This window comes from Carassius auratus, chromosome 35, assembly GCF_003368295.1.
Source record: "Carassius auratus strain Wakin chromosome 35, ASM336829v1, whole genome shotgun sequence".
NCBI classification, from domain to species: Eukaryota; Metazoa; Chordata; class Actinopteri; order Cypriniformes; family Cyprinidae; genus Carassius; species Carassius auratus.
In genome coordinates, this window is record NC_039277.1 from 2,508,828 (window position 1) to 2,534,326 (window position 25,499).

General features: G+C 39.8%; 1 protein-coding gene across 2 annotated transcripts in view; it reads left to right on the forward strand.

The window, feature by feature from the left end:
• Window positions 1–518: 518 nt before the first annotated feature.
• Window positions 519–25,499, forward strand: part of LOC113054027 (ephrin type-A receptor 5-like) — a 102,634-nt gene continuing 77,653 nt past the window's right edge. The window contains exons 1-2 of one of the 2 annotated variants that reach the window (XM_026219294.1): window positions 519–1,021; window positions 4,647–4,711. In XM_026219294.1, the coding sequence (XP_026075079.1) occupies window positions 937–1,021; window positions 4,647–4,711 (150 nt within the window). In that variant the 5' untranslated portion in view covers window positions 519–936. The remainder of the gene's footprint in view (window positions 1,022–4,646; window positions 4,712–25,499) is intronic. The other variant, XM_026219295.1, reaches the window with a different exon arrangement.

Below are 25,499 nucleotides of genomic sequence, written 5' to 3' on the forward strand. Positions count from 1 at the left end.
GGAGGGAGGGTGGCCAGATTGATACATTGAAGGGGAAATGGATGATGGAAGGATGGACAGATTAAAAAAATGATTGAAGCAAAGAAGGATGGATGGATGGATGGACAGATTAATACATTGACTAAAGGAAAGAAGGATTGATGGATGGACAGATTTATAGATTGATTTCAGGAAAAATGGATGGATGGATGGATGGATGGACAGACTGATACACTGAATGGAATTTGTATGGATGGATGGACGTATGATAGATAGATGAAATGATGAATTAAAGGATGGAAGGATGAACAGACAGACAGACAGACAGACAGACAGACAGACAGACAGACAGACAGACAGACAGACAGACAGATAGATAGATAGATAGATAGATAGATAGATAGATAGATAGATAGATAGAATATGATTATTTGTAATGCTACTGTACAATGTTTATGAACAGAGTTACCGAATTTATCATCTTCACTTTAATACATATGATATTATATAGCATTTTTTTTTTTTTCACACGCAGGCTTAATAGAAAGTGTTTTCTGTAAATTGCAGTGTAATATTAGCCCTAACACAAATCAATATTATACGACGGACACAATGCTCGTAGCTGTTATTTCTTCTGATTACACCTTCATTAGTTTAGACGAGTGTCGTGTCATGAGCAGTCATTGATGTCTATTGGAGAGCTAATCGTTTACTCCTCCTCCTCCTCCTCTTCATGCTGTCGGCTGTGTGGGTGTCTGACAGCTCCGTGAGTCTCAAACCGGAGCGCTTCAACCCCACCGCGACGCGCGCGCCGCCGCTCTCCGCTCAAATGTGTTTTTCTTCTGCGTACCACCGTTCCGCGCTCCTCATGTCCCCCGTGACTCCCTCAGGATCGTTTTGGTGTTGATGTTAGTCCAGTAGATTCATTCATTTGACACATTTCTTCAGTCGGAGAGTATGCGGTCACGGTGGAGTTACATCGCCTGGATTTGCGTCTTCAGTCTCGGCGCGTTCAGGACTTTCTGCATTCCCAGTAATGAAGGTAAGACGCGGGATCCGGGAACGCTGTCATTTGCAGGAATTGATAGTTGACAGTCACTGGATTGCTTAAAGAGAAAATACAGTTCTGGAAATAAAGGTTCAGCAAAGAGCCCTCTTTTAATCAAGAACCATTTTAGGCTCCATTGGGTTCCTGGGTTGCCATGGTTGTTTGGAGACTAAAACAAAAGTTCTTATTGATAAATTAAAGGTTCCTCCAATCCATGCGCTGGTTTCTGAATTTGCTACAATATCAGGATACAGTGTTTTTATTTTATTTATTATTATTATTTTTTTTTTTTATGACCACAAAACATATATTGTTAAAAGTTGTGGGAAGAATGTAAAACGGTTCTCCAATGGCATTAGTCCCTTTGATTTAAATGCATCCATTAATTTATATCAAAAGCATATGTGAAGCATATTTTTAAGGTCATCAAAATGTACCACATATATTACAATGAATACATAAACAGTGTACATGCAGTATACACTTGGAGAAGTATCAATGCGTAATAACTCATCAGATCTTCTCCAGAACATTTTGTAGGTCTTTCAGTAAATTGTGTGGGTTATGACATATATGTCCAAATGGTTCTCCAACACAAATGTTCTCTACATGATGTGAAATGTCATGTCAAAAGTGAAGCATTATGTAATATATCTTCCATCAAGCCAACAGTGATTTCACACCAGACTGTTTAATGGAGCAGAAGTTCCTGAACATCAGTGATTAAAGTGCAACCAAACTCCCAGCCAGCTGGTTTTTAAACACGCTACTTCACTATTGCACATTGACTGAAAACGTGAATTCATAAAGTAGATTGTGAATTGCTTCATTGCCTTTGAACATGTTCAATGGGTCCCTTTAAAGATTTTATGAATTGTATTGTATTGTTCACTAAGAACATCCATTCACAGACGGCTCAGAAATCACAGCTCAGATCAGAATGAAATAACTATTCAACCGCCAAGCTTTACAAGAGTTATTCATGTTGATTCAATGGTTTATTTAAAGACCTGTTTTAGCTTATTCTTTCAAGACACAAATATTAAGCGGTAGATTATTGCAGGGAAATAATGAATGGCTATGATACAGCTTCTACAGACACAGATATAGATGATGCAGTTCAAATGAATATTTCATTTTCAAAGGTTAAATTGACTAAAATATCTGATAACTAAAATACATCTGTTGCATTGGACCCCAATGGCGCTTTTGGTAAAAATATGACATGTCTTTTTTTGTGAGAGCTGATGTGTATACACGTGGAGTCATGCATTTGCATTAGAGGCGTAAAGACAAAGGAAACACACACACACACACACACACACACACACACACACAGACACGTCTTCATCAAAGTTCCCTACATTTGCTTTGTAGTGGTCAGAGAACAGCAGGCACTGACTACAAATCATATTCCATATTTTACAGCTTTATTTCCCAGGGTACAAATCTGCATTCCTATGGAACCCTTTCAAGTTACGGGACGTTTTAACTAGCGTACATTAAAATGGATTTCATCCGGCATTACCTTGGGAAATGTCAACAAATTATCTACAAGTGAAATTGATGTGTTTATCTTTTGGGCTGAAGTGTGCAGACTATGGAATATGTAAATATTCTAATGAGCAGAAGTCAGCATATGGTTAGTGCAGTGACAAGTGTGGGGATGAGTTGATTGATTGTACGCTGATAATGGCACAATAAAAATGAGAGCAGGATGGGGGAGGGCGCTCGGGTGCCTACACAGACTGGCACAATGGCCCAGCAGACGACAAGGACAACGGGCCACTCCAAAACCACAAGAGCGGCAAGTCTAGAATTCGAACAAACCTGTCGATTCGGAGAGGTGCGACAAGCAGTGAACTGTGATCTGTAGGGAAATGCGCTTCCAAATTAACATTAACAATTTTTGCAGTTATGTTTGGAGAGCTTAACCTTGAGTATAAAAGGCAAAAACCCAAACAAATCAGAATATTTACTAATCTTCCAAACAGAAATGAATATCTTTGAGAATATTACTTCAATGTTTTCCTTTTTGCAGTTTTAAAATGTATTTGCGCCCCTCTTGAAGTTAGTTTTCCACATATTTATCCGGATGGACACAACCTCTCTTTTATCTATAGTTCAGAACTGTACTTCTGTGTGCTAATTAGATTTATGTGTTTCTCCCCAGGATATATATATATATATATATATATATATATATATATATATATATATATATATATATATATATATATATATATATATATATATATATATAAGCAAGACAATGTACATCAATTTCTGTCATTCAAAAGAAACACATTTAGATCTCATTTAGAGATTAAATAGGACACAAGGAGGTTAAAATGTATTTTTCTTCTCCTCTGCATATTTGTTCTGTTCTCACGAATCAGTATCACATTTGGGTTACATAACATTACAGATCAATAACCATCATTCACATCCAGCGTGTGGCCTTATTTATTAGGGCATGGCGTTTTTAATTTCAGGAGTTCTGATGAACTTACCTGTTTACATCTTCTTTTTGTAGCACCACTGGGATATTTGGATTGGTTTCTTATTCATTAGCTTGTTGTTGTGATTCCCAAAATGGTTTTGCTATTGTGAGTCATCTCACACATGCTAAACAGTCTCACCACACAACCTTTGATCAACACAAGGTCAAATTAAAATTCAGCTCTGATCGGACTGTGATGGTAAAGGTCATCTAATTAGCCGCGGCGGTACTCATTCGTAAAAGGTTCCAGCAGATAGAAAAGAACCTGTGCCCTACTCTGGGTATCAAATACTAGCGCAACAATCTAAACAAGACTGGATTGTTTAATAGACATCTCACATAGAATGTGCAAGGAGAAGGATTAAGCAATAGATATTAGTCCATGCTCTTTCATTATTTCTGTAGGGTACAGTTTCAGATGATCACCCTCTTTGTTCACAATAAGACAACGTGATCTCATTTGTTTTTGCAGGAATTCATATGTGAATTGACTGGGTGCGTAATATTTAATATAATTGGTTTTCAGCCAATTTTAGATGTGCATGTGTGTACTTTACTTATGAATGCCTGTGAAAAACAAAGACTCAATATGACCTATATTGTTATTAAAGGGAAAAAGGGACAAAAACTAGGTATATAGGACATATAGGATATAGGACAATTAATTTGATCATAATTGCAATTTAAGTAAATGTATTTAAAATGTAGAAAAAAAATCTGTACAATTTATGTATAGAAATTTATCTGCACTTTTTTGATGTCATAGTAATTAATCACAGTGTTATTAAAGTGTAGTTACAGTGTAATTACTGAGTAATATTGTTAACAACATGTACTTACTATATAGTTCGCATTTGGTTTAACAATAGTTGTTTGTAATTATGCATAATGTACTGTAATTACTACAGTAAGTGCATGTATTGTGTAACAAGGACACTGTCAAATAAAGTGTGACTGAAAACTACACTACAGATATGAATGAGATCAATTCTAAGCAAGCCAATACTGTGATAAAGAACATCTAATGTGATCTGTGTTCTGCACATAAATGCTTTTTCTGTATTGCTTTTACAACTCCAGATCATTGATTTGTCCCCGTTTCTCGTTCTCCCGCAGTGAACTTGCTTGACTCTCGCTCTGTAATTGGTGACCTGGGGTGGGTCGCCTACCCAAAGAACGGGGTAAGTTCCACACATCTTCCTGTCTCTCAGCACTTTGAGTTAAGAGCCGGCTTAGGAGAACATCTCAAGGTCTCTGATTCCCTAGACGGCAGGAAAAGACAGTTTCAAAGTGAAAATAACAGAATGGGGAGAGCGCAGCACAGAGAGAGAGGCACTAGAGAGGTCAGAGACAAACAGAGAAGAAGGGAAAGCCCTTCTTTGAGCTAAAAGAGGCACACAGACACACTAAACCTGCTGGTATCATTTGTTTGTGACACTCAGAATGTAAATCATTTCAGTCATGCCAGCTGATTGGTAAACCTGCTGAACAATGTGTTTAATTTTTTATGACAAACGGAGAAGTTTATTTATGTATCTGTTTTTCTATTTCCTATTTCCACTGAGAATAAAGTGAAGTGAAGAAAGCCATAGTGAAGAAAGCTGGAGCTACAGTACATGAAATGGTTTGTCAGCAGAAAAGGAATATGTGTTGAGTGTCTTGGTTGTTTTTGACAGGCTGACAGGAATAAGCAGCTTCAAACTTGAACAAAACATGAAAATAAATATTCCAGTATTGCTTCAGGTCTGTCACTATCAGGTTGTTTTCATACCCCTTAAAAACAAATACCACTATAATGTTATCTTCTTATCATGACATGCACCGACTAGGGCTGTGTAATATGGACAACAAATCTCCATATTTATTCAGGTTTAAAAATAATAATAATAATAATAATAATAATAATAATAATAATAATAATAATAAACAATATTTAGCTGAGTGTGTTTTTGGTTCCCTAGCTCTGTATATGGAAGGCCGTTTCTGACAATAAAAAAAAAAAAAAGCTTTTTATGCTTTATATATAAAGGGGATTTTTTTTTTAGCCTGAATGCACTGTAAGTCTGAATGTGCTCTGAATGCATGTAAAAGCGTCTGCTAAATGCATACATGTAAATATAATTGTATATATATTTGTTTTTCACTTCCGACTTCCACTACTGTTCAGACATTCTTGCTAACTGCTCTGCGCTTTGCTCCAGGGTTTCTGCAGGGTTTAATCAGTCAAATTTAAGACTTTTTAAGACCTTTTTATGACCATTAGGATTTGAATTTATCACCTACACAAATTACGATAAATAACTTCATTCTTTGAATGAAATGACTTTCATTGAAAGCAACAAGTCTTATTATTTAAAGAGTTATTCTATTATTTCTTAGGATTAAGAAACTCAAGCTTTCGCTTTCTTTGAGTATCAAGAACACAGGAGCACTTAACAATTTTAACATTGTAAAGTAACATTGTAAATTAACAATTATTTTATAGCATTACTTTCCAAAATAACAAGTGTTATTGGTGTTTGGTCCCAGTATTCAACACCCACACCCAGGGCCGTAGCTGGGGTTTGCAGGGCCCCGGTGAAGGTTGTACCAGTGGGCCCTGTTTGAAATTGTTTAATTTGTATTTTTATTTATTTTTGCTATTTACACAATCTTTAAGTTTTTTAAGTTTGTAGGTGTCCAGGTATAGAAACCGAATAATTAAATGTAAAATAGCACTGGATAGTCTTCAATGTAAAAATTAAATATACAATCAAACCAAAATTTATTCAGACACCTTGAACATGTCTCACATTATTACAGTTTATTTGCTATTGCTTCTAAAATGGTTATAAAATATGACAAGAACTTAAGAGTTAAACTGTGTCAGAACAAATTTGTCTTGATGACATAACTTTGATAGAAATGTACGTAATGGATTACAATCAACCAAAACTACAGAAAACTGTAATTATGACAATATTTACACTACCATCAATACTTTGTTGACCAATTACCAAGCAATGCCTCATTTTGTTTAGACTGTGGTGTGAAAAGGTTGCATTAGCAATTCAGAAAAAAAAAAAAAAAAAAAAAAAAAAAATATATATATATATATATATAGATAGATAGATAGATAGATAGATAGATAGATAAAATATTTATATCTATCTATAACTGGTACTCGATTGTGCCGCACATGGCTGCTTCAGTGCTTGGCTCTCCAGTGTTTGTGCTGTTTTTGTTCGTTTTTCCTGTTTTTTGTTTAACAAACATGATCAGTTTCACCACCAGAACACACCACAAAATATTTTAACGGATTTAAATTATTCAGATGTTTTACTGAACGTTGTTATCGGAGGAGCGGCAGCGATGATCAAGCGCTTCAGGTCGCGCAGACGGGGGAAGCGAGCGGGAGCGCTCATCAGACTCAGGAAGCGCGGATTTCGAACGCCGTTGCCTAGCATCCATCTCGCAAATCTCCGCTCTCTACCCAACAAAACAGACAAAATCCTTCTGCTCTCTCGGACAAATAAGGATTTCTCTCACTCTGCTGCTCTGTGTTTCACGGAAACCTGGCTGAATGACGCCATACCGGACAGCGCGCTCCATCTGCCGGGCTTTCAGCTGTTCAGAGCGGATCGCGAATCAGAATCAACTGGGAAATCGCGCGGCGGCGGGACATGCTTTTACATCAATGAACGGTGGTGTACAGATGTAACTGTGTTAAAGAATATGTACTGTCCTGATCTAGAAATGCAGTTTGTCAACTGCAAGCCGTTCTATTCGCCACGGGAGTTTCATTAGTTCATTCTGGTCAGTGTTTACGTCCATCCTCAAGCACATGTGAGCTCAGCTTTACAGAAACTCGCTGATCAGATTACAGAGACAGAACAACAACACCCGGACTCTGTTTTAATCATTCTTGGGGACTTTAACCAAGCCAATCTCTCCCGTGAACTGCCAAAATACAGACAGCATGTTACTTGTCCCACAAGAGACAGTAATATATTGGATCACTGTTACACCACAATAAAGGATGCATATCACTCTGTTCTACGAGCAGCTTTGGGACGTTCTGATCACTGTCTGTTTCATCTTATACCGTCCTACAAGCAACAACTTAAATCTGCTAAACCTGTAGTAAGGACTGTGAAGAGATGGACCAGTGAAACAGAGCAGAATTTACAATCTTGTTTTGACCTCACTGATTGGAGTGTTTTTGAAGCTGCTACCACCGATCTGGACGAACTCACAGAGACCGTAACATCCTATATTAGTTTCTGTGAGGATATATGCATTCCTACCAGGACTTATTTAACATTCAACAATGATAAGCCATGGTTTACAGTAAAACTCAGACATCTTCGTCAGGCCAAAGAGGATGCCTACAGAAATGGGGACAAGGTCTTGTACAATCAGGCCAGGAACAGACTGAACAAAGAGATTAGAGCAGCTAAAAAGACCTACGCTAAAAAGTTGGAAGACCAGTTTACTTCCAACGACTCAGCTTCATTGTGGAAGAGGTCTAAGAGCCATCACGAACTACAAGACACCATCCCCTTGCACTGAGGCTAATCAACGACTTGCTAATGACCTGAATGAGTTTAATTGCAGATTTGAAACCCCCAACACCCATTCTGACCATCTCCCTACACAACCATTAACAAATCCTGCAATCCCACCCTCCACACCTCCTGCTCTTCAAATCTGTGAAGATGATGTGCGCCAGGTCTTCAAGAAGAACAAAAGAAGAAAAGCACCAGCCCCAGATGGTGTTACACCAGCCTGTCTGAAAATCTTTGCTGACCAGCTGGCCCCCATCTTTTCAAAGATCTTCAACAGATCCCTGGAGTTGTGTGAAGTGCCTTCCTGCTTCAAACGCTCCACCATCATCCCCATGCCAAAGAAACCCAAGATAGCAGAACTTAACGACTACAGACCTGTGGCTCTAACGTCTGTCGTCATGAAGTCGTTCGAAAAACTGGTTCTGGCTTATCTGAAGGACATCACTGGACCCTTACTGGACCCCCTGCAGTTTGCTTACCGAGCAAACAGGTCCGTGGATGATGCAATCAACATGGGATTGCACTTCATCCTGCAACATCTGGACAAAACAGGGACTTATGTGAAGATCCTATTTGTGGACTTTAGTTCGGCTTTCAACACCATCATCCCAACAATCCTTCACACCAAACTGACCCAGCTCTCTGTTCCTAGCTCTATCTGTCAGTGGATCACCAGCTTTCTGACAGATAGGCAACAGTTAGTGAGACTGGGGAAATTAACATCAAACAGCTGCTCTACCAACACTGGTGCCCCTCAGGGATGTGTTCTCTCCTCTCTGCTTTTCTCCCTGTACACCAACGACTGCACCTCTAAAGACCCCTCTATCAAGCTCCTGAAGTTCGCAGACGACACCACACTCATTGGCCTCATTCAGGACGGTGACGAGTCTGCTTACAGACTGAAGGTAAAAGAGCTGGCTGTCTGGTGCACTCTCAACAACCTGGAGCTTAACACACTCAAAACAGTGGAGATGATCGTGGACTTCAGGAGAAACCCCCTGCACTCCCCCCACTCACCATCATGAACAGCACTGTGACTGCAGTGGAGTCATTCAGATTCCTGGGCACCACCATCTCTCAGGACCTGAAGTGGGACAATCACATTGAGTCCATTGTGAAAAAGGCCCAGCAAAGGTTGTATTTCCTTCGCCAGCTGAAGTTTAACTTGCCACGGGAGCTGCTGAAACAGTTCTACTCAGCCGTCATTGAGTCTGTCCTGTGTACTTCAATAACTGTCTGGTTTGGTTCAGCAACAAAATCAGACATCAGAAGACTACAGAGAACGGTTCGGACTGCTGAAAGGATTATTGGTGCTCCCCTGCCCACCCTTCAAGAACTGTATACGTCCAGATTGAGGAAAAGGGCTCAGAAAATCACTCTGGATCCCTCACATCCAAGTCATCCCATCTTTGAACTTTTGCCATCTGGCCGGCGCCTCAGAGCCGGAAATACCAGAACAGCAAGGCACAAGAACAGTTTCTTCCCCCAGGCAATCTACCTCATGAACAGTTAAATGTTCCCTACTTATGCTTATAAATGTGCAATATCCTTATATTTATTTGTTAACCCTCCATCCTAGAACATTCCTGCATCTCACTCAATCCTATTCCATTATCATTTATAGCACAATTGTTTATACACTTATTTATTTGCCAATTTGTAAATCTCTTTCTTTTTTTTCTTTTTTTTTTTGTCTGTGTGTTGTTGTCGTCCCTGTGTACTGGAAGCTTATGTCACTAAAACAAATTCCTTGTATGCGTAAGCATACTTGGCAATAAAGCTCTTTCTGATTCTGATTTCACTAGTAGTTCACTGTATGAAGAATCTTTGGGTATAATATGTCACAGTTTGCTTATACTCACTTACATACATTTATTAGTGTCCTGTACCTATTAGTAAAATATGTATATCAAAAATTATATCTGGAGTCTGGATAATTTTTGGTTTGACTGTGCATAAATTCTTGTTAAAACTACAAAGTAATGTAGTCAAGAGCAGTGAGTGATTTTTCTTTCATTTTCTTGGATTAACATTAATTTACAGCAGCCAGTAGCTAAATTAGGCGCGGTCACTTTAAGAGACCTCGAACGCATCTTTTTCCTCAACTGTTTACCTTTACTTAAGAAATAACTGACAAATAACTTAAAAATTTTTTTTTTTTTTGTCGGCACAAGAGCAAAAAGAAGCAAACTCGGTGTACAAACGTTTTGACGCCTTTCCTGAACAGCAGAACACCGCGTACTGAATTGGGCTCTTTCACATCCTTTTGTTTGTTCAAAACTGCGATTAGTATTTGTTCGTTCATGTGCAGGAGGGACTGTCCGTGATACGCGACTCTCTCTCCGCACCGAACACAGAGCGCGCGAGGAACCAGCAACTCAGTTCAGCTTTTCCGCGTCTTGTGTTTGGATGCTTGATACCGAGTGTTAGCGACGGGCTTGAGCCAGCTACTAAACGCACCGTTTTCGAGCCATAGATCGTTAAAGGTACACTTTCCCATTGTGATAGCCAGGATGATTTCAATTAAGCTAGTAAGCAGCGACTCAGTATGATACAGTATGTTCGGAGTTCACGCGGGTTTCTGTGAAAGTCCTTCTGACAAAGCTGTATGCTGCCGCATGGACCTTGTAGTTCTGGAACGCTGTGGTACCAGTGTGATACCACGCAGATTCCTCATACAGAACTACAACAGGCGAAACAAATGAATGCCATTGCCACTGCGAGCGCATTTTGATGGAAGAACAAATTAATAATGGACTAGCATATCAATTTAAGACATGGTTAAATGTTTTTTTATGACCTTGTATGGAAAATCCGGACGTTTTTATGACTTTTTATGGCCTTAAATTCTTATTGTTAAATTTATGACTTTTTATGACCCCGCGGAAACCCTGCGCTCCCTTTTTCTGTACCTTTCTCAGATTTTTTCCTCAGTACTTTGAGATATAATCTAGCAATTGCTAGGTATAAAGTCATAACTGCGGGAAATAAAGTCGCATTTTCATGTAATAAAGTTAGAACTGCAAGATATAAACTCCCCCCAAAATAGTGACTGACTATTTTCTTACAGTATCGAGTTTATATCGCACTATTCTGACTTTATAACTAACAACTGCATGTTGTTATAAAATTGTGGGACATAAACTCGTAATTCTGAGAAAAAAAAGTCACAAATGTGACTTAATTTTCTCAGTATCGTGGGTAAAAATTTCTCGCAATTACAAGTTTATCTCGCAATTCTGACTTTTTTCCTCGCAATTGCGTGTTTCTGTCACGTAATTATGATCTGGGACTCATAGTTGTGAGTTTTGAGATAAAAGGCAGAGAGCTCTGCTCATATTTTTGTATAATGATTATGATAATGTTTGAAAGCAAGGCCTGTCTTTATGAATGGCTCATTGAATCACTGACTCAAATGACTTGTTCAAACAGATTAATTCAGGAACAAGACACTGCAGTGTGCAGATTTGTTTGGAACTATCTTCATTGGTGAAAAATTGTCTAAAATGTAACCCATTCAACATTAATTTCTTGAACTGTTGTATAAAATTAATATCACATTTGCGTGCAAACGTTGTTATTTCTCCATTCTCAGTATCATCTTGCTTGTTCCAGCTGCTGTGTAGAGGCCTTTATTGTTATCTAGCGTGGCCTGCGTCCAGTGTTGACAGTGTGCAGTTATAGCTTAATTCATTTTCCTGTTGTGATGGTAAAAAAAGAGCGCTTGCATTGTGCCTACCTACACCTGCCCTCCAATGCAACAATACAGGCCGACAATAGATGCTAAAGTCTCCAGGCACGCTGGACAACACCTGCTATGGGAGATGATTATTTCTCCTTTCAGATGGAAATACAAATATCTTTGCGTGATATCCTGAATATGACGTGAAATCGGGGGCGCGCTAAATCAATGTCAGATATAGCATAGGGCTTTTTACATCCTCCTCGGTCATGAGTTATGAGCGTGCACATCCTAGACACTTGAGTAAAATGTTGATAAATAACTATACTAAATAACTAACTCTAAAAGCTTGTGCCGGTTGTCTGTGGTAGATTACCAGGTTCATATTTCTGAAATAAACAAGGTCCAACAGTCCAACAGATTTGTTTTTGTGGCATCATTCATTAATTTATTCAAGTCCATTAAATACATCTTTTCCAAAACAATTTCCATGGAAATGAAGGCAGTAGTAGGAAAATGTTAACAATCACAGACTAGATCACCAGATCACCATCCATATTGTTTTTAAACATTAAAAAAACAGACAAAAGAAAAAACAGAAAGTGATACTATGTATATGACCATACGCATTTCAGTGAGACAGAGAGAGAAAGAGAGTACCCACGTGAAATAAAAATAAAAAAACAACCGTTATATAATCCAATAGTTTAACTACGCAGTAAAGGTTTGAAAATTCCCAGGAGATTTGGGACTGATTATGTGAGTAAGGAGGAGAGACTCGGGATGTTGTTATGCTGTTAGAGTTTAACTACACTCACAATCATATTAATTCAACAGAGCGTCTGGAGTGTGAGATTTAGCAACAGCTCAGCAGTTTCAAGAGACTCAGTAAAGCCAGTCACATACACTGCAAATGTGAAATATGGCAGATAAACCCTCTTTATGTATCTAGGTATTGGTTAACAGTTATTTAAGGTTTTAACATATCAAGAGAAACCTCCACCTTCTAAGGATTAATATGCAGTCTTATATTATAACTCAAAAAAATGTCAGATATTTCCTTTGCTTTTTTTCTGCTATAATAATTTCTGTTAAATGTAAAAAAAGTATTTTGATGGCAGAATGCAATCAAGAAAATGTATATGAAAGACATTAAACATGAAAGAAATTATATTCTATAAATGTGCTTCTGAATACAGATGTGAAACACAAACAGTTCGTTGGGAGCATAGTTTGCTTTTTGGGTTAAAATAATTTCTTAATATGAAATTCGGATGATGTTACAATTAGAGATTAGACTGTACAGAAATTTAAATCTACATGCTAATACACTCTATACTCATATTTATGCAATGCTGATGTTGTTAACATTAATAGTTTGAGAATAAAGTTTACCAATAATAATAATTTGCAGGGTTTGATGTGATATGAGCTAATCGATCATTAGATTAAACCACCATTGGCAGTGTAATTTATTGTAATGATTTTTTCCTCAGTTGGTCAGAACAAAGCGTTGGCAGACCTGTTACTTGTTCAGATGACAATATATGGTAAAAATTCTTATTTGGGTGATATATTCCAAGATGTAGGCTAGAATCTGTTATTACTATGTACAGTGAACTGGTGTGGTGATTGACAGCTACACATTCACCTCGAAACAGATTCATCCACGCATGGAACATAATTCTGCAAGAAACTGCAATTCCAGGTTTTCAAGCATAGATGGTGACAATGAGGCAAAGCTTACGGACTGCAGCTTTAAGTAGGAAGTTCACTCGATTTTGGAGCAGAGCTGTTTAATAAGGACAGTTTAAATTCTTGTTTGCATGATTCATGAAGGTAATGCAATTAGGTCAAATGCTCGTTTTTGTAGACTCATAGGCTTTTGGATCTACAATCAGCAATCTGCACTGGCAGGCACATCACAAAACACCAGTGCTTTTCTTTTCTCCCCGGTTTGTTTGTTTTCAGCCCTGGCTTCATGCTGCTTTAACCGCTGTCAGAGCGGCCCAGATTTGCCAAGTCAACGAAGCGGTTTACAGGAGCTCAGCTAAATCCAGGCTTTGAGCAGGCCTAGGGCACCACTGGCTCACACCGTTGTCCTTTATTTCTGTCTCCTACCGAAAGGGAAGAAATGCATTGACATGATGCTCAACAGAGGAACCGATCCACCCACCCTGAAAACCCACATTCACGCGTGCCACCACACTCTCATGCAAAGACATTTAGCCAGAATCATAGCAGGGAGTTGTTTTCAACCCTGCTTGTCAGTCATGTCCGGCTCCGCCCCCTGTAGACCTTGGGCGGCAATGACAGGGATGGCTGGGTGATGGTGATTGGTGGGTAATGAGGGGTTACTGTTTGAAAGGCAGTGGGTCATTTTTGCTTGTTCTCTGTGGTGTAGCGCCGGTAATCAGCCGAGGAGGAAGGGCTCTGGAAGCTAGGGTTTGTGGGTAAATGTATGCTTGTAGCACACGCTTACTCACACTGGGACAATTGAGGGTTTTAGGGGCGGGAAACATGGTTAAATAAGTGTGCCAGGATAGTGGAAGGAAGGATTTAGATGGAGAGAATGAGGAAATAGAGAGGATCTCAGTAGGGAACGGTAGGAAAGAGAGTTTGAATGATGATTGTTCACAGAAATTTTGAATGAGCCAAGATAAAAATAAGTTGTGTGTGTGTGTGTGTGTGTGTGTGTGTGTGTGTGTATATATATATATATATATATATATATATATATATATATATATATATATATATATATATATATATATAGATTGTTTGATAGACTGTTTCTGACAGATAATAATATATAAGTAAAAGTAGATCTGACTGCTGTTGTTAAAGGGATAGTGCAACCAAAAATAATTTTTACCCATGTCGTTTTAAACACCTATGCCTTTTGTTCATCTTCTTCTTCTTTTTTTATTTCTTTTTTTTTTTAAACAAGCTAATGAGTTTCGTTGTGCATGTCAAGGAAGCACATTTGAGCCTCTGTTTACCATATTTGATGTGCTCTGTCTATGTGTGTTGATTAATGTTTATGTGAATAAATGTATAAATGAAACCTGTTTATTATACTGTATAAAGTCATTATTTCTCTTCAGAAGACTTGGATTAAATCATTAGATTCATATGCATTACATTTACAATCTCCTTTTTGGTTACCTAGACACTTTAATGTAGGGACAGATATCTTAATTTGTGTTTTCGAAGATGAATAAAAATCTTACGGGTATGGAATGACATAAGGGTAAAAGAGTAAATCATGACAGAATTTAGATTTTTGAATGAAGTGTACATTTAAAGTTCATAGAAAAAATCACCCTCATTCAGTACTTTCTTTTACAAAACACAAGAGGTGTTAAGTATGCTATTAATGCCACTCTTTTCTTTATAATAAAGGGATTCATTGACCAGAGAACTTTAAACAAAAGTTAAATATTGAGGTTAAATAACTCTATTATTATATAAGAATAACTCTGATCTGTTTCCTCACCGGAGAACGTCTTGGTTATGTATGTTATGTAGGGAACGGAGACGTTACGAATGGGGATCTCGCCCGAGAGCCCAATCACCTTCGAGTGGTACAAAACGAGCCAATGGTACACAAAGTACCTTGGTCTGCGGAATTTGCATCGCGAGCTCCGCCCCGCAGAGCGGGTATATAAGGAGCAACGCGAGCAACTCGCATTCAAGTCTTCACTGAGGAGCAGTGACCCGGCCGTTCAGCGGAACAGCGATGAGGCAAGGGGACGTAACGTCTCCGTTCCCTCCTTCAGGGAACGAGGGTTACATACGTAATTAAGACGTTCCCTTTCAGTCAGTCACGTTCGACGTTACGAATGGGTCCCTTACAAAACGCCACATGGCTGTCTTCCAGCGACCCGTGTGAGTGATGGCACCCTGTCGTGAGGCCAGTACGAGTGAGGGCCTATAGCTCGCACAGAATACACTGGGCAGCATATTCCAGCTGGACATATGCTATCAGGCTGCCTGCCCGTGGGAGGACTTACAGAAGGCAGGTATCTACCAAGGTGGTGATACATAAGAACTCTGAGGTACCCAGCCCGCAGGGTGGAAGTTTCAACGACAGAGCTGGCAAGGGGCTTGCCAAGGGAAAGACACATGCTGCTGAGAGACTTACTGTGGACATACACACGTGGGATTACCCAGAAGGGGAATCACGACACATGGAGACACCTAGTCCCACACATGGCTGACCAAGGGGCATGTACGCAAGTGTTGGACATCAACAGTGCTGGAGGAACCCAGGGTTCTGACTGAGGAACTCACCTGAGGGGAATAGCGCACGCATCCAGTCCGCTGTAAAAGCCAGACTTCATGTTGGCTGGAGGGACCGGCTCTATCGTGCCCTTTGCCAGCAGGGTCGTGACCTCCGCGCGCATGACAGGGGCATCTTTGCCCACCATCATCGTGTGGACACCCCGAATCCTGGGGGGATGCTGGGCGAACTGAATCGCGTAGCCGAGCCTGAGCGTCCGGATGAGCCAGCGGGAAGGCCTGGGGAGCTCTAGCCAGGCTCCCAGGAACCGAACCAGCGGGGTCAAGGGGACTACAGGCATACCCACAGTGGGGCAGCGTGGTGGAGCAGACAGCCTCGGCATGGGAGGCATAGCGTCCCTTAGCGGGGGCGGAGTGCGGGCACTCGTCTGACTCTGAGTAGCAAAGAGGGCATGAGAAGGCAAAGCGTTCTTGAGCCGTCTTTGCATGGAAACTGGCAAGGGGAGAGGAGAATGATAGCGGCGAGGAAGCACTCGGCCTGGCGTTTGGCAGGTTTAGGGGCAGAAACGGGTTGCGCCGCCCTTCTGCGGCCATCTCCTCGCTGCGGCCGGGGTGAAGGCTGCTGCTGTGGCCGAGTGGGAGTGGAGGAGGCCGCAGGGGGGCGCCCTCTGCGACGAGCAGGCTGAGGCGGTTGCGCCGGCGGCAGGGTGGAAGCAGCAGTGGGCCGCCAGGGCAGGATGTGTCTGATGGCCTCAGACTGCTTCTGGGCAGCAGAGAACTGCTGGGCAAAGCTCTCTACTGCGTCATCCTGGGAGACCGGGGAGTTGAGGAGCTGAGCCCGATCAGACTCCCTCATGTCTGCCAGGTTCAGCCATAGTCCGCTGTGCCCCGGACTATGGCTCCTGGACCACCAAAATGGACATCACCTGACCCAAGGAGCGCGCAGTGACCTTTCTTTGCCCGGAGAGCGAGGTCGGTAGCAGTGCACGCCTCCTGCAAAACCCCTGGGTCAGCACTGCCCTCGTGCAGCTGCCGGAGCAGCTTGGCCTGATAGACCTGAAGTATGGCCATGGCATGCAGGGCAGAAGCGGCCTGGCCCGCAGCTCTGTAAGCCTTGGCCACAAGCTTGGATGAGAACTTATAGGCCTTGGAGGGCAGCTTGGGACCACATTGCATTGCAACAGAACGCTCCACCGGGGGAATCCCAGCATACCCCTTGGCCGCCCCGCCATCGAGGGCAGTGAAGGCGGAGGAAGAACCAGAACGGTTTCGGGCAGTTAAAGGTGCCTTCCATGAACTAGTTACTTCCTGGTGCACTTCCGGGAAGAAAGGAACCAGAGGGGGGTGCTGGCGATCCGCATGAGCAGCCCCCAGGAACCAATCATCCAGCCTCGAGCGCTCGGGACAGGGTGGAGGATTTCACTCAAGCCCGATGCTCTCCGCTGCCCGGGAAAGCACGGCCGCCAGCTCGGGATCGGACTCGGACAATGCTGGCACTCCCGAGGGAGGCAATGCAGCCGAACCCTCATCTCCCGAGGACTCAAGCCCGCCTTGGGATGCGCCGATCGACAAACGGTCCTCTTCGCTAGCCCCGAATGAGATGTCAGGAGCCTGAGAGGGTCCAGCAAACTCATCCGGGAACTCCACCGGCTGCGGCGTATGTGAGGGGGGTGTGGCCCGAGAAGGTTCGCTCGTCCGGGAAGCCCACACATTAACCCTCAGATCACCCTGGCCACCAGCCGAAGTAGCCCTCTCACGAGAAGAAGAGCTAGAACGGGGTGTGGCAGAGGGGACTCTATACCTTTTAAGGTAATCGAGTCTCGATCTCAACGCCAAGATGGTCATGGTCAAGCATGCTGGAAGCCAAGACACGTGACACAGCGATTGTGACCATCACGAGGAGCGATATATCGACCGCACCCAGAAACACATGGGCAAAATGACATCTTTAAAAAGACGCAAATCGGCCCGTATCTCTTTTGTGAGAGAAATTGCTTTTAGGGGTGTTGAAGCACTCAGGGGAAAGCGGGAGCTGTCGCAGGAAACCCAGACGAACCGCTGAATCACGCCGTCACACCAACACCAGCTCTTGCTTGTAAACACTCCGGTGATTGCAGCAAGCGATGTGCTCGGCTCCGAAGCGAAAGCTTGAATTCGAGTTGCTCACGTTGCTCCTTATATACCCGCTCCTTTCCGCAGACCAAGTTACTTTGTGTACCATTGGCTCGTTTTGTACCACTCGAAGGTGATTGGTCTCTCGGGCGAGATCCCCATTCGTAACGTCGAACGTGACCGACTGAAAGGGAACTGGATCAGTGACAGACCCTAACGTCTCATACAATTACTCTGTTTTTACACAAGCAGCATTTGAGAAGGTGTTAAGGTGGAACTCTAGCAAACTAATTATCCATATAATTTTAAACGTAAGAGCCCACATGACCATTTTTACCTATAAAATTCAAGGCTTCTGGTTTCATTCGAGTTTTATTGAAAAAATAATATACTTAAGCACAATTTATTCATATGTACTTTAGGATATCTAAATGTATTTGTGGCACACTATAAATTGGTATACTTAAAGTCTGTTAAAATGGAACAACAAACATTGTACTAAATACATTTTAGCAGTCCTGAAGTTCAACTAAAGTTGTATTAAATCTACTTGCTTGTTCTAAAGTACACTTTCAATATCCACTCTTATATTTAAGTTTTGAAATGCATAATTCACTCAAGTGTAAACTTCAACATAGCCAGTGTACTTTCTTAAAGATGAATACATATTTAATCTTTCCCCACTGCACTTGTAAAGGTATACTATTTTTAAAATGATTTTGTAGTGCACTTCAAACTTGTGCTTGATGCAAGCATGAAATAATTACATTTAACAGTGCACTTTCAGTTAGTAGACATGTCAGTCTATTTTCATGAAATATATATTTTAAATACAGTTCTGTATCAGGGTAGTTATTTCACCTGCATGAAAATAGCTTCTGTGTAGAAAACAACAACAACAAAAGAGACTGCATTGTACAGTATGTGTCCTTCATAGAGAAGGTATTCACTTAATGCATCACAACAATTTATTATAACACAAACTGATTATAAACAGCTGCCGAAACATACTGTTAAAATAGTTCAGTGCAGATACAAATGTATTATGTTCTTAAGATTTGTGTGTGTTGTCATGCTGTTTGGAGCATTACTGTAATTTAGCATCATGCTAACCCAAACTGTTGAAATCAATGAGTGGATTCTTTGTGTGAATTGTTGTATTTGTATATTATAAATCAGTCACAAGGAATTCTTTAAATTTTCATATTTGTTTTTATGTAACAAGCAATGGCTTTATGGATTTACAGAATTGTAAGAAATGATCTGCATTAGCATGCACTAGAATACTAGTGCCAGCAAATATAGCAGGCTGATGCCCAGGTGTGCTATTTCAATCTTTGGCTTGATATGATTCATGTCATCACTACACAGATGTGACACACATCTCCCTTCTCAGTTTGCTTTTGTAATGAAAGCCTTTTCAAATTATCTATTCGTCTTCATCCATGTGTCAGAAATGTTGTCGCCCCAGAGTGCCTGGTATGAGAGGTTAAAACGAATATCCAAATGCCCTTGGATAACTGCATGATCCAAATTCGCACAGGTGCATTTTCATTTCAAATGTCCCCTTTCCCTAAATTGCAGTTTTGCCAATGCATTTTCCCAGATCGTGGCCATACTGACTTATATTCGAGAAATCTGTGACGCACACATTTGATGAAATTTTATGAAAGACACAAAATTTATGTTAATTTCATGACAATATGATACCTTAGTGACACATTGAACAAAAGAAGCAGTCCATAAGCTGCAAAACGATGTTGAACCCATTTCAGAGAATTCATACTCAACTAAAGGTGCTTTAAATGAATATTCAATGGAAACTGAATGGGTAACCATAGCATAGATAGGGATTTCTTAGTTACAATCTTGTTAATACAGTATTTACCTGTAACTGAAGAATATTCAGGGTGCTCTGTTGTGTACTGCATATTTTGACAAATTGAGTAACTTATGTAAGTTACTTATGAGCTTTATAAGCTTATGAAAAAGCTGTATTAAATTATATATTTTTTGTATTAAATTAACTACTGTATTACAATTGTAGTGTGCTTCAAATTTAAAAAGCATAAATAAATAAATAAGGCTTCATAAGTGTACTTAGAATACATACTTTCACGACTATTGCTTATCACACTTAAGAACATTTTTAAAAAGTAAACTTTGTAATAATGTCAAATTAAAAGTTTTTATCTTTAAAGTAGTACACTTATTTTAATGTGTTGATTAAAGGGGGGGGGGGGGGGGGGGGTGAAATGCTATTTCATGCATACTGAGTTTTTTACACTGTTAAAGAGTTGGATTCCCATGCTAAACATGGACAAAGTTTCAAAAATTAAGTTGTACATTTGAAGCAGTATATCTGTTCCAAAAATACTCCTTCCGGTTTGTCAAAAGTTTCGGAAAGTTTTTTCCGAGTATGGCTCTGTGTGACGTTAGATGGAGTGGAATTTCCTTATATGGGTCCAAAGGGCACGTCTGCCAGAAGAGCGCGAGCTCCCGTATAGCAGAGCACTGAGAGCACAACAGACTTCACTGATCAGAGCGAGAGCGTCGCGAAATGTCACAAAAGGAGTGTGTTTTGGTTGCCAGAGCAAGACAACCCTGCACAGATTACCAAAAGAAAAACAGCATTAAGGGACCAGTGGATGGAGTTTATATTTACAGAGCATCAACGGAGTTGTGCAAGTGTTTTTGTTTGTTCTCTGCATTTCGAAGATGCTTGTTTTACAAACAAGGCCCAGTTTGACGCCGGATTTGCACATCGTATATTTCTTAAGGATGATGCAGTCCCAACGAAAAAGGGTCACGATCGTGTGTTGGAACCGCAGGCGGTGAGTAAAACTGCTTCAAATATCTCTGTGTTGTTAACTTAGCTATCGGCGCGTAAGCACATCAAGTAAACAACATGCGATGTTGTCATCAAACTGCACTTCCCACATGTACAGCTTAAAAAAAAATATATAAATAAAAAGACGACAAAGTGGAACTTAGTCATTTTTTCAAAACCGCTAAGCAAATATATACAGTTTCAGTACATACCACATAGAGACATCGTTGCTGATGCTGCTCTTGTTAAATTTCAGCCTCTGGATCTGATTCTGGATCATAAATATATGCTGAATCTGACTGTTAGCCATGGTTTGTTTTGGTTGGTTTTGTCCTCACGGTAATGTCACAGCTTCCAAACGCTCTCAACGCAAAAGCCTACTGGCGCTCGTGATTCTTTAGCTCCGCCCACACGTCACACCTCCAGCCGGTCGCGTTTTTCCGGGAAAAATTGGTACAGACTATCTTTCTCTTATAAATATAATAAAACTAAAGACTTTTTGGAGTTATGAAGGATGCAGTACTACTCTATAGGTACTCAAGATTAACAGGATATTGAGTGAAAACGAGCATTTCACTCCCCCTTTAACATACTGAAGCTAGCATATGTAAAATACTTATTATAATTTTACCTGTAGTGTGTTTTTTTCAGTATTACATTGAAAGTAAATATATTTTAAATGTAATGAATTGCGGCTTCATCTTTACAAATGTGTACTTACAGATGCATTTAAAAAATATCACACACAAGTTTCAGTAGAAATTACAACAACGTATATTTAAGTTCACCATAAATGTTTGTAAGTACATTCAGGAGTAACACTTTAACCCTTTTGCAAAAGACAATAGAAGTAATTATAAAATTACATAATCAATTAATTACATCCTATAGTGGCTCAAAAAAGCACTCTAAAGTTCATCTAATTACATTTAATATTTATTTAAATTATAATACATTTAATTGCTATTAACATGCAGTTAAGTTATTGAAACATTATATTCAGTTCACACTTATGTATATTTTTATAAAGTATATAATTCAAAATAAAGATATACTATTTTTAAAAGCATATAAAGTGTACTGTTATTATTTTTCACAGGGTGTACAGTCCATTCAAACAAATACTGTGACAGAGCCGTATGAAATAAAGGCCATGTGTCTGATGTATTTAGTACATTGTATTCAGTACAAGTAGTTGTGACATTTCCAAAATGACTTTAAATTTATTAAATTAGAAACCATTTACTAACAGAATAACACTTCATCATAATTTGTTCACCTTCTAACAGTAAAGCTGCGGTGCATGCAAAATTTCGTCTGACACTGCAGCGGTTGCGATATTCCTTTCAACATCATTTCAATTCAACACATAACAAATGATCATAAACCCAAAATGTAAAAATCATTTAGTCCACTACACTTTCCTGCAGCACTGCAGTTTTAAATTCAGGTTCTTTTAATTCAGCAATGAGGTCATGCCGTGACGTATCGATCTTCTGTTGGTCACAAGAAATGCAAAACTTGTTCACATGAGCTTGCATTTCACTCTCTTTCATTCGCATGTGTATGGAAGTCAATTAAATCAAAAGTGCAGTGTGACCACACCTTAAGTTATACTAAATATAGACAATAGCTTTTTCAGTGTGTGAACTGCGAGACTCACACTGTTAGCACACACTGAATGACTCTCGGCAGTCCAGACTTCAGTTCTTTACTGTCCACGCAGCTCACAATCGCTCACATTCAGAGAGCATCAGGCAGAGGTAATACGAGGCCTCGGGAGGGTCTCTGTGGTCATTGACTGTGCGTTTGAAGAATGCTGAAGGGCCACTCGGGCCCTCAGGGTGCATTCTCAGGTCTTGCTTTGTTAACTGCCATGTTACAAGCCTCCTGACTGCATAGATTATAGCTTTCAGATTGTTTTTCCAATCTCTCTGCCACCTGATGTATTGATATTAAGCATCTCTATGGACAGCAAAACATTCAGCCATATTTTGATAGATGTGGCGGTTGTGGTGTTTGAATGGTCCCACAATGTGCTTCATGGGTTACCGTGCTATTATGTTACAGTACACATGCATAACGTTCCCTAACATGATTATATAAGTATATATGTATAAGTATTCAGTACGGTGTTCAGTGGAATTTTACTGGCAGAATGTTTATTGTTGTGTAAATGTTAACCTGTATTTGGGATGGGGCCCTCTTCTTCAGTGGTTCCCTACCCTGGTCCTGCAGTATCCTCAACAGTAGGTCTTTAGGATGTCACTTTTATCTGTCACATCCATTTTAAGATCAAAAATCTGAACTTGTAGTTTACACAGAGAATTTTACAAAGCATTGTTTTTAAAAACTTTGCACTTTGAAACCCATTTTCAAACATTTTTGTGCTCCCAAAATGATATTGTTGTCAATGAAAGGCCAAGACATAAAAAGTTTTCTGTTCTTGGTTGAAAATGGTGTCTCGTAAATCCCCCCTTGCAGGGCCTGAGTGGGTCTTTGCGAGGCCCTAGTGCAGGTTGTTTCCATGTTCCCAAATTTTGTAAATAGCACAAATAAACAAATAGAACACTTGCAGATGTTAAAGGTTTCACAGAATGCAAAAATCACTTTTATAAGGTGTTTGAACACAGTTGTGTGGCTACAGTGTGTGAAAACATCCAGCCTATAATGGTAAAAGTCCACCTACTCATTGTTTTATTATCCCAATAATTCATAAACAGTCTCCCCACACTAGCAGTACTAGGTTTCTCACTATTCAATTCAGTTCAGTTCAATTCAAATTTATTTGTATAGCACTTTTTACAAATAAAAATCATTGCCAAGCAACTTTACAGAAAATTCATGATTCTATAGTATTTAGTAGTAGTTTATCAGTGGTGATTCAGTTTATGTACATATGGCAGAAATGTACGGAAAATAAATTACACTATTAACAGCAATTATTATTGTTTCAGGGTTGGCATCATCTGAGGTCCTCTGAGTGGTTGGCATCATCTCTTCTCGGGTGTTCTGGATCCATACTTGAGCTTGTGTAAATCCTAGTTACAAAACAGAGAAACAAATAGAGACATAATTAGTGTAGCTGCTGTTCCAACCAAGTATAGATTTATTTAACCCAAGCTAAATAATAATAATGCGCATTTGATCAGATATAACTGCAGTACAAGATTATGAGATGCATTGTTTGAATGCTTGGCCAAAGAGATTTGTTTTCAATCCAGATTTAAACAGAGAGAGTGTGTCTGAACTCCGAACATTATCAGGAAGGCTATTCCAGAGTTTGGGAGCCAAATGTGAAAAGCTCTACCTCTTTTAGTGGACTTTGCTATCCTAGGTACTACCAAAAGTCCAGCGTTTTTTGACCTTAGGGAGCATGGTGGATTATAGCGTGGTAGAAGACTGGTTAGGTATGCAGGAGCTAAACCATTTAGGGCCTTATAGATAAGTAATAATATTTGTAACTGATATGGAACTTAATAGGTAGCCAGTGCAGAGACTGTTAAATTGGGGTAATATGAATATATTTGACTCTAGCAACTGCATTTTGGACTACCTGTAGCTTGTTTATTGAAGATGCAGGGCAACCACTTAGCAGTGCATTACAATAGTCCAGTCTAGAGGTCATGAATGCATGAATTAGCTTTTCTGCATCAGAAAAAAAGGTAAAAAGTTTCAATGCTTGGCAATTTTTAGAAGATGGAAAAATGCTGTTTTTGTAATATGGCAAATATGATCTTCAAAAGATAAGTTGCTGTATAATATAACACCCAGATGTTTGACTGTAGATGAAGTAACAGTACTTCCGACTAGTTGCAAATTTAATCTATGAGATTGTGTGTACTGTTTTTTGGTCCAATAAACTTTTTTTTTTTAACACTCCGTATCTCTTAGATAATAAAAAGTTTTATCTGGTCTGGATGAGATATATAGTAGAGTATCGTTAGCACAACAGTGGAAACTAATCCCGCATTTTCTAAGAATATTACCAAGGGGCAACATGTATATTGAAAATATCAGAGGACCTAGAGCAGATCCTTGTGCCACTCCATATTTCACTGGTGATAAATGAGATGACTCCCCATTTAAATAAACAAAGTTGTAGAAATCGGACAAGTAGGATCTAAAGCATCTTAGAGCCTGCCCTTGAATACATGTATAGTTTTGGAATTGATCTGTGAGTATATGATGACCTATGGTGTTGAATGTGGCACTAAGATCAAGTAAAACTAGCAATGAGATGCAGTCTTGGTCTGATGCAAGAAGCAAGTCATTTGTAATTTTAACAAGTGCAGTTTCTGTGCTATGATGGGGCCTGAAACCGATGACTAAAATTCTTCAAACAGATCTTTTTTTTGTTAACACTCCGTATCTCTTAGATAATAAAAAGTTTTATCTGGTCTGGATGAGATATATAGTAGAGTATCGTTAGCACAACAGTGGAAACTAATCCCGCATTTTCTAAGAATATTACCAAGGGGCAACATGTATATTGAAAATAGCAGAGGACCTAGAGCAGATCCTTGTGCCACTCCATATTTCACTGGTGATAA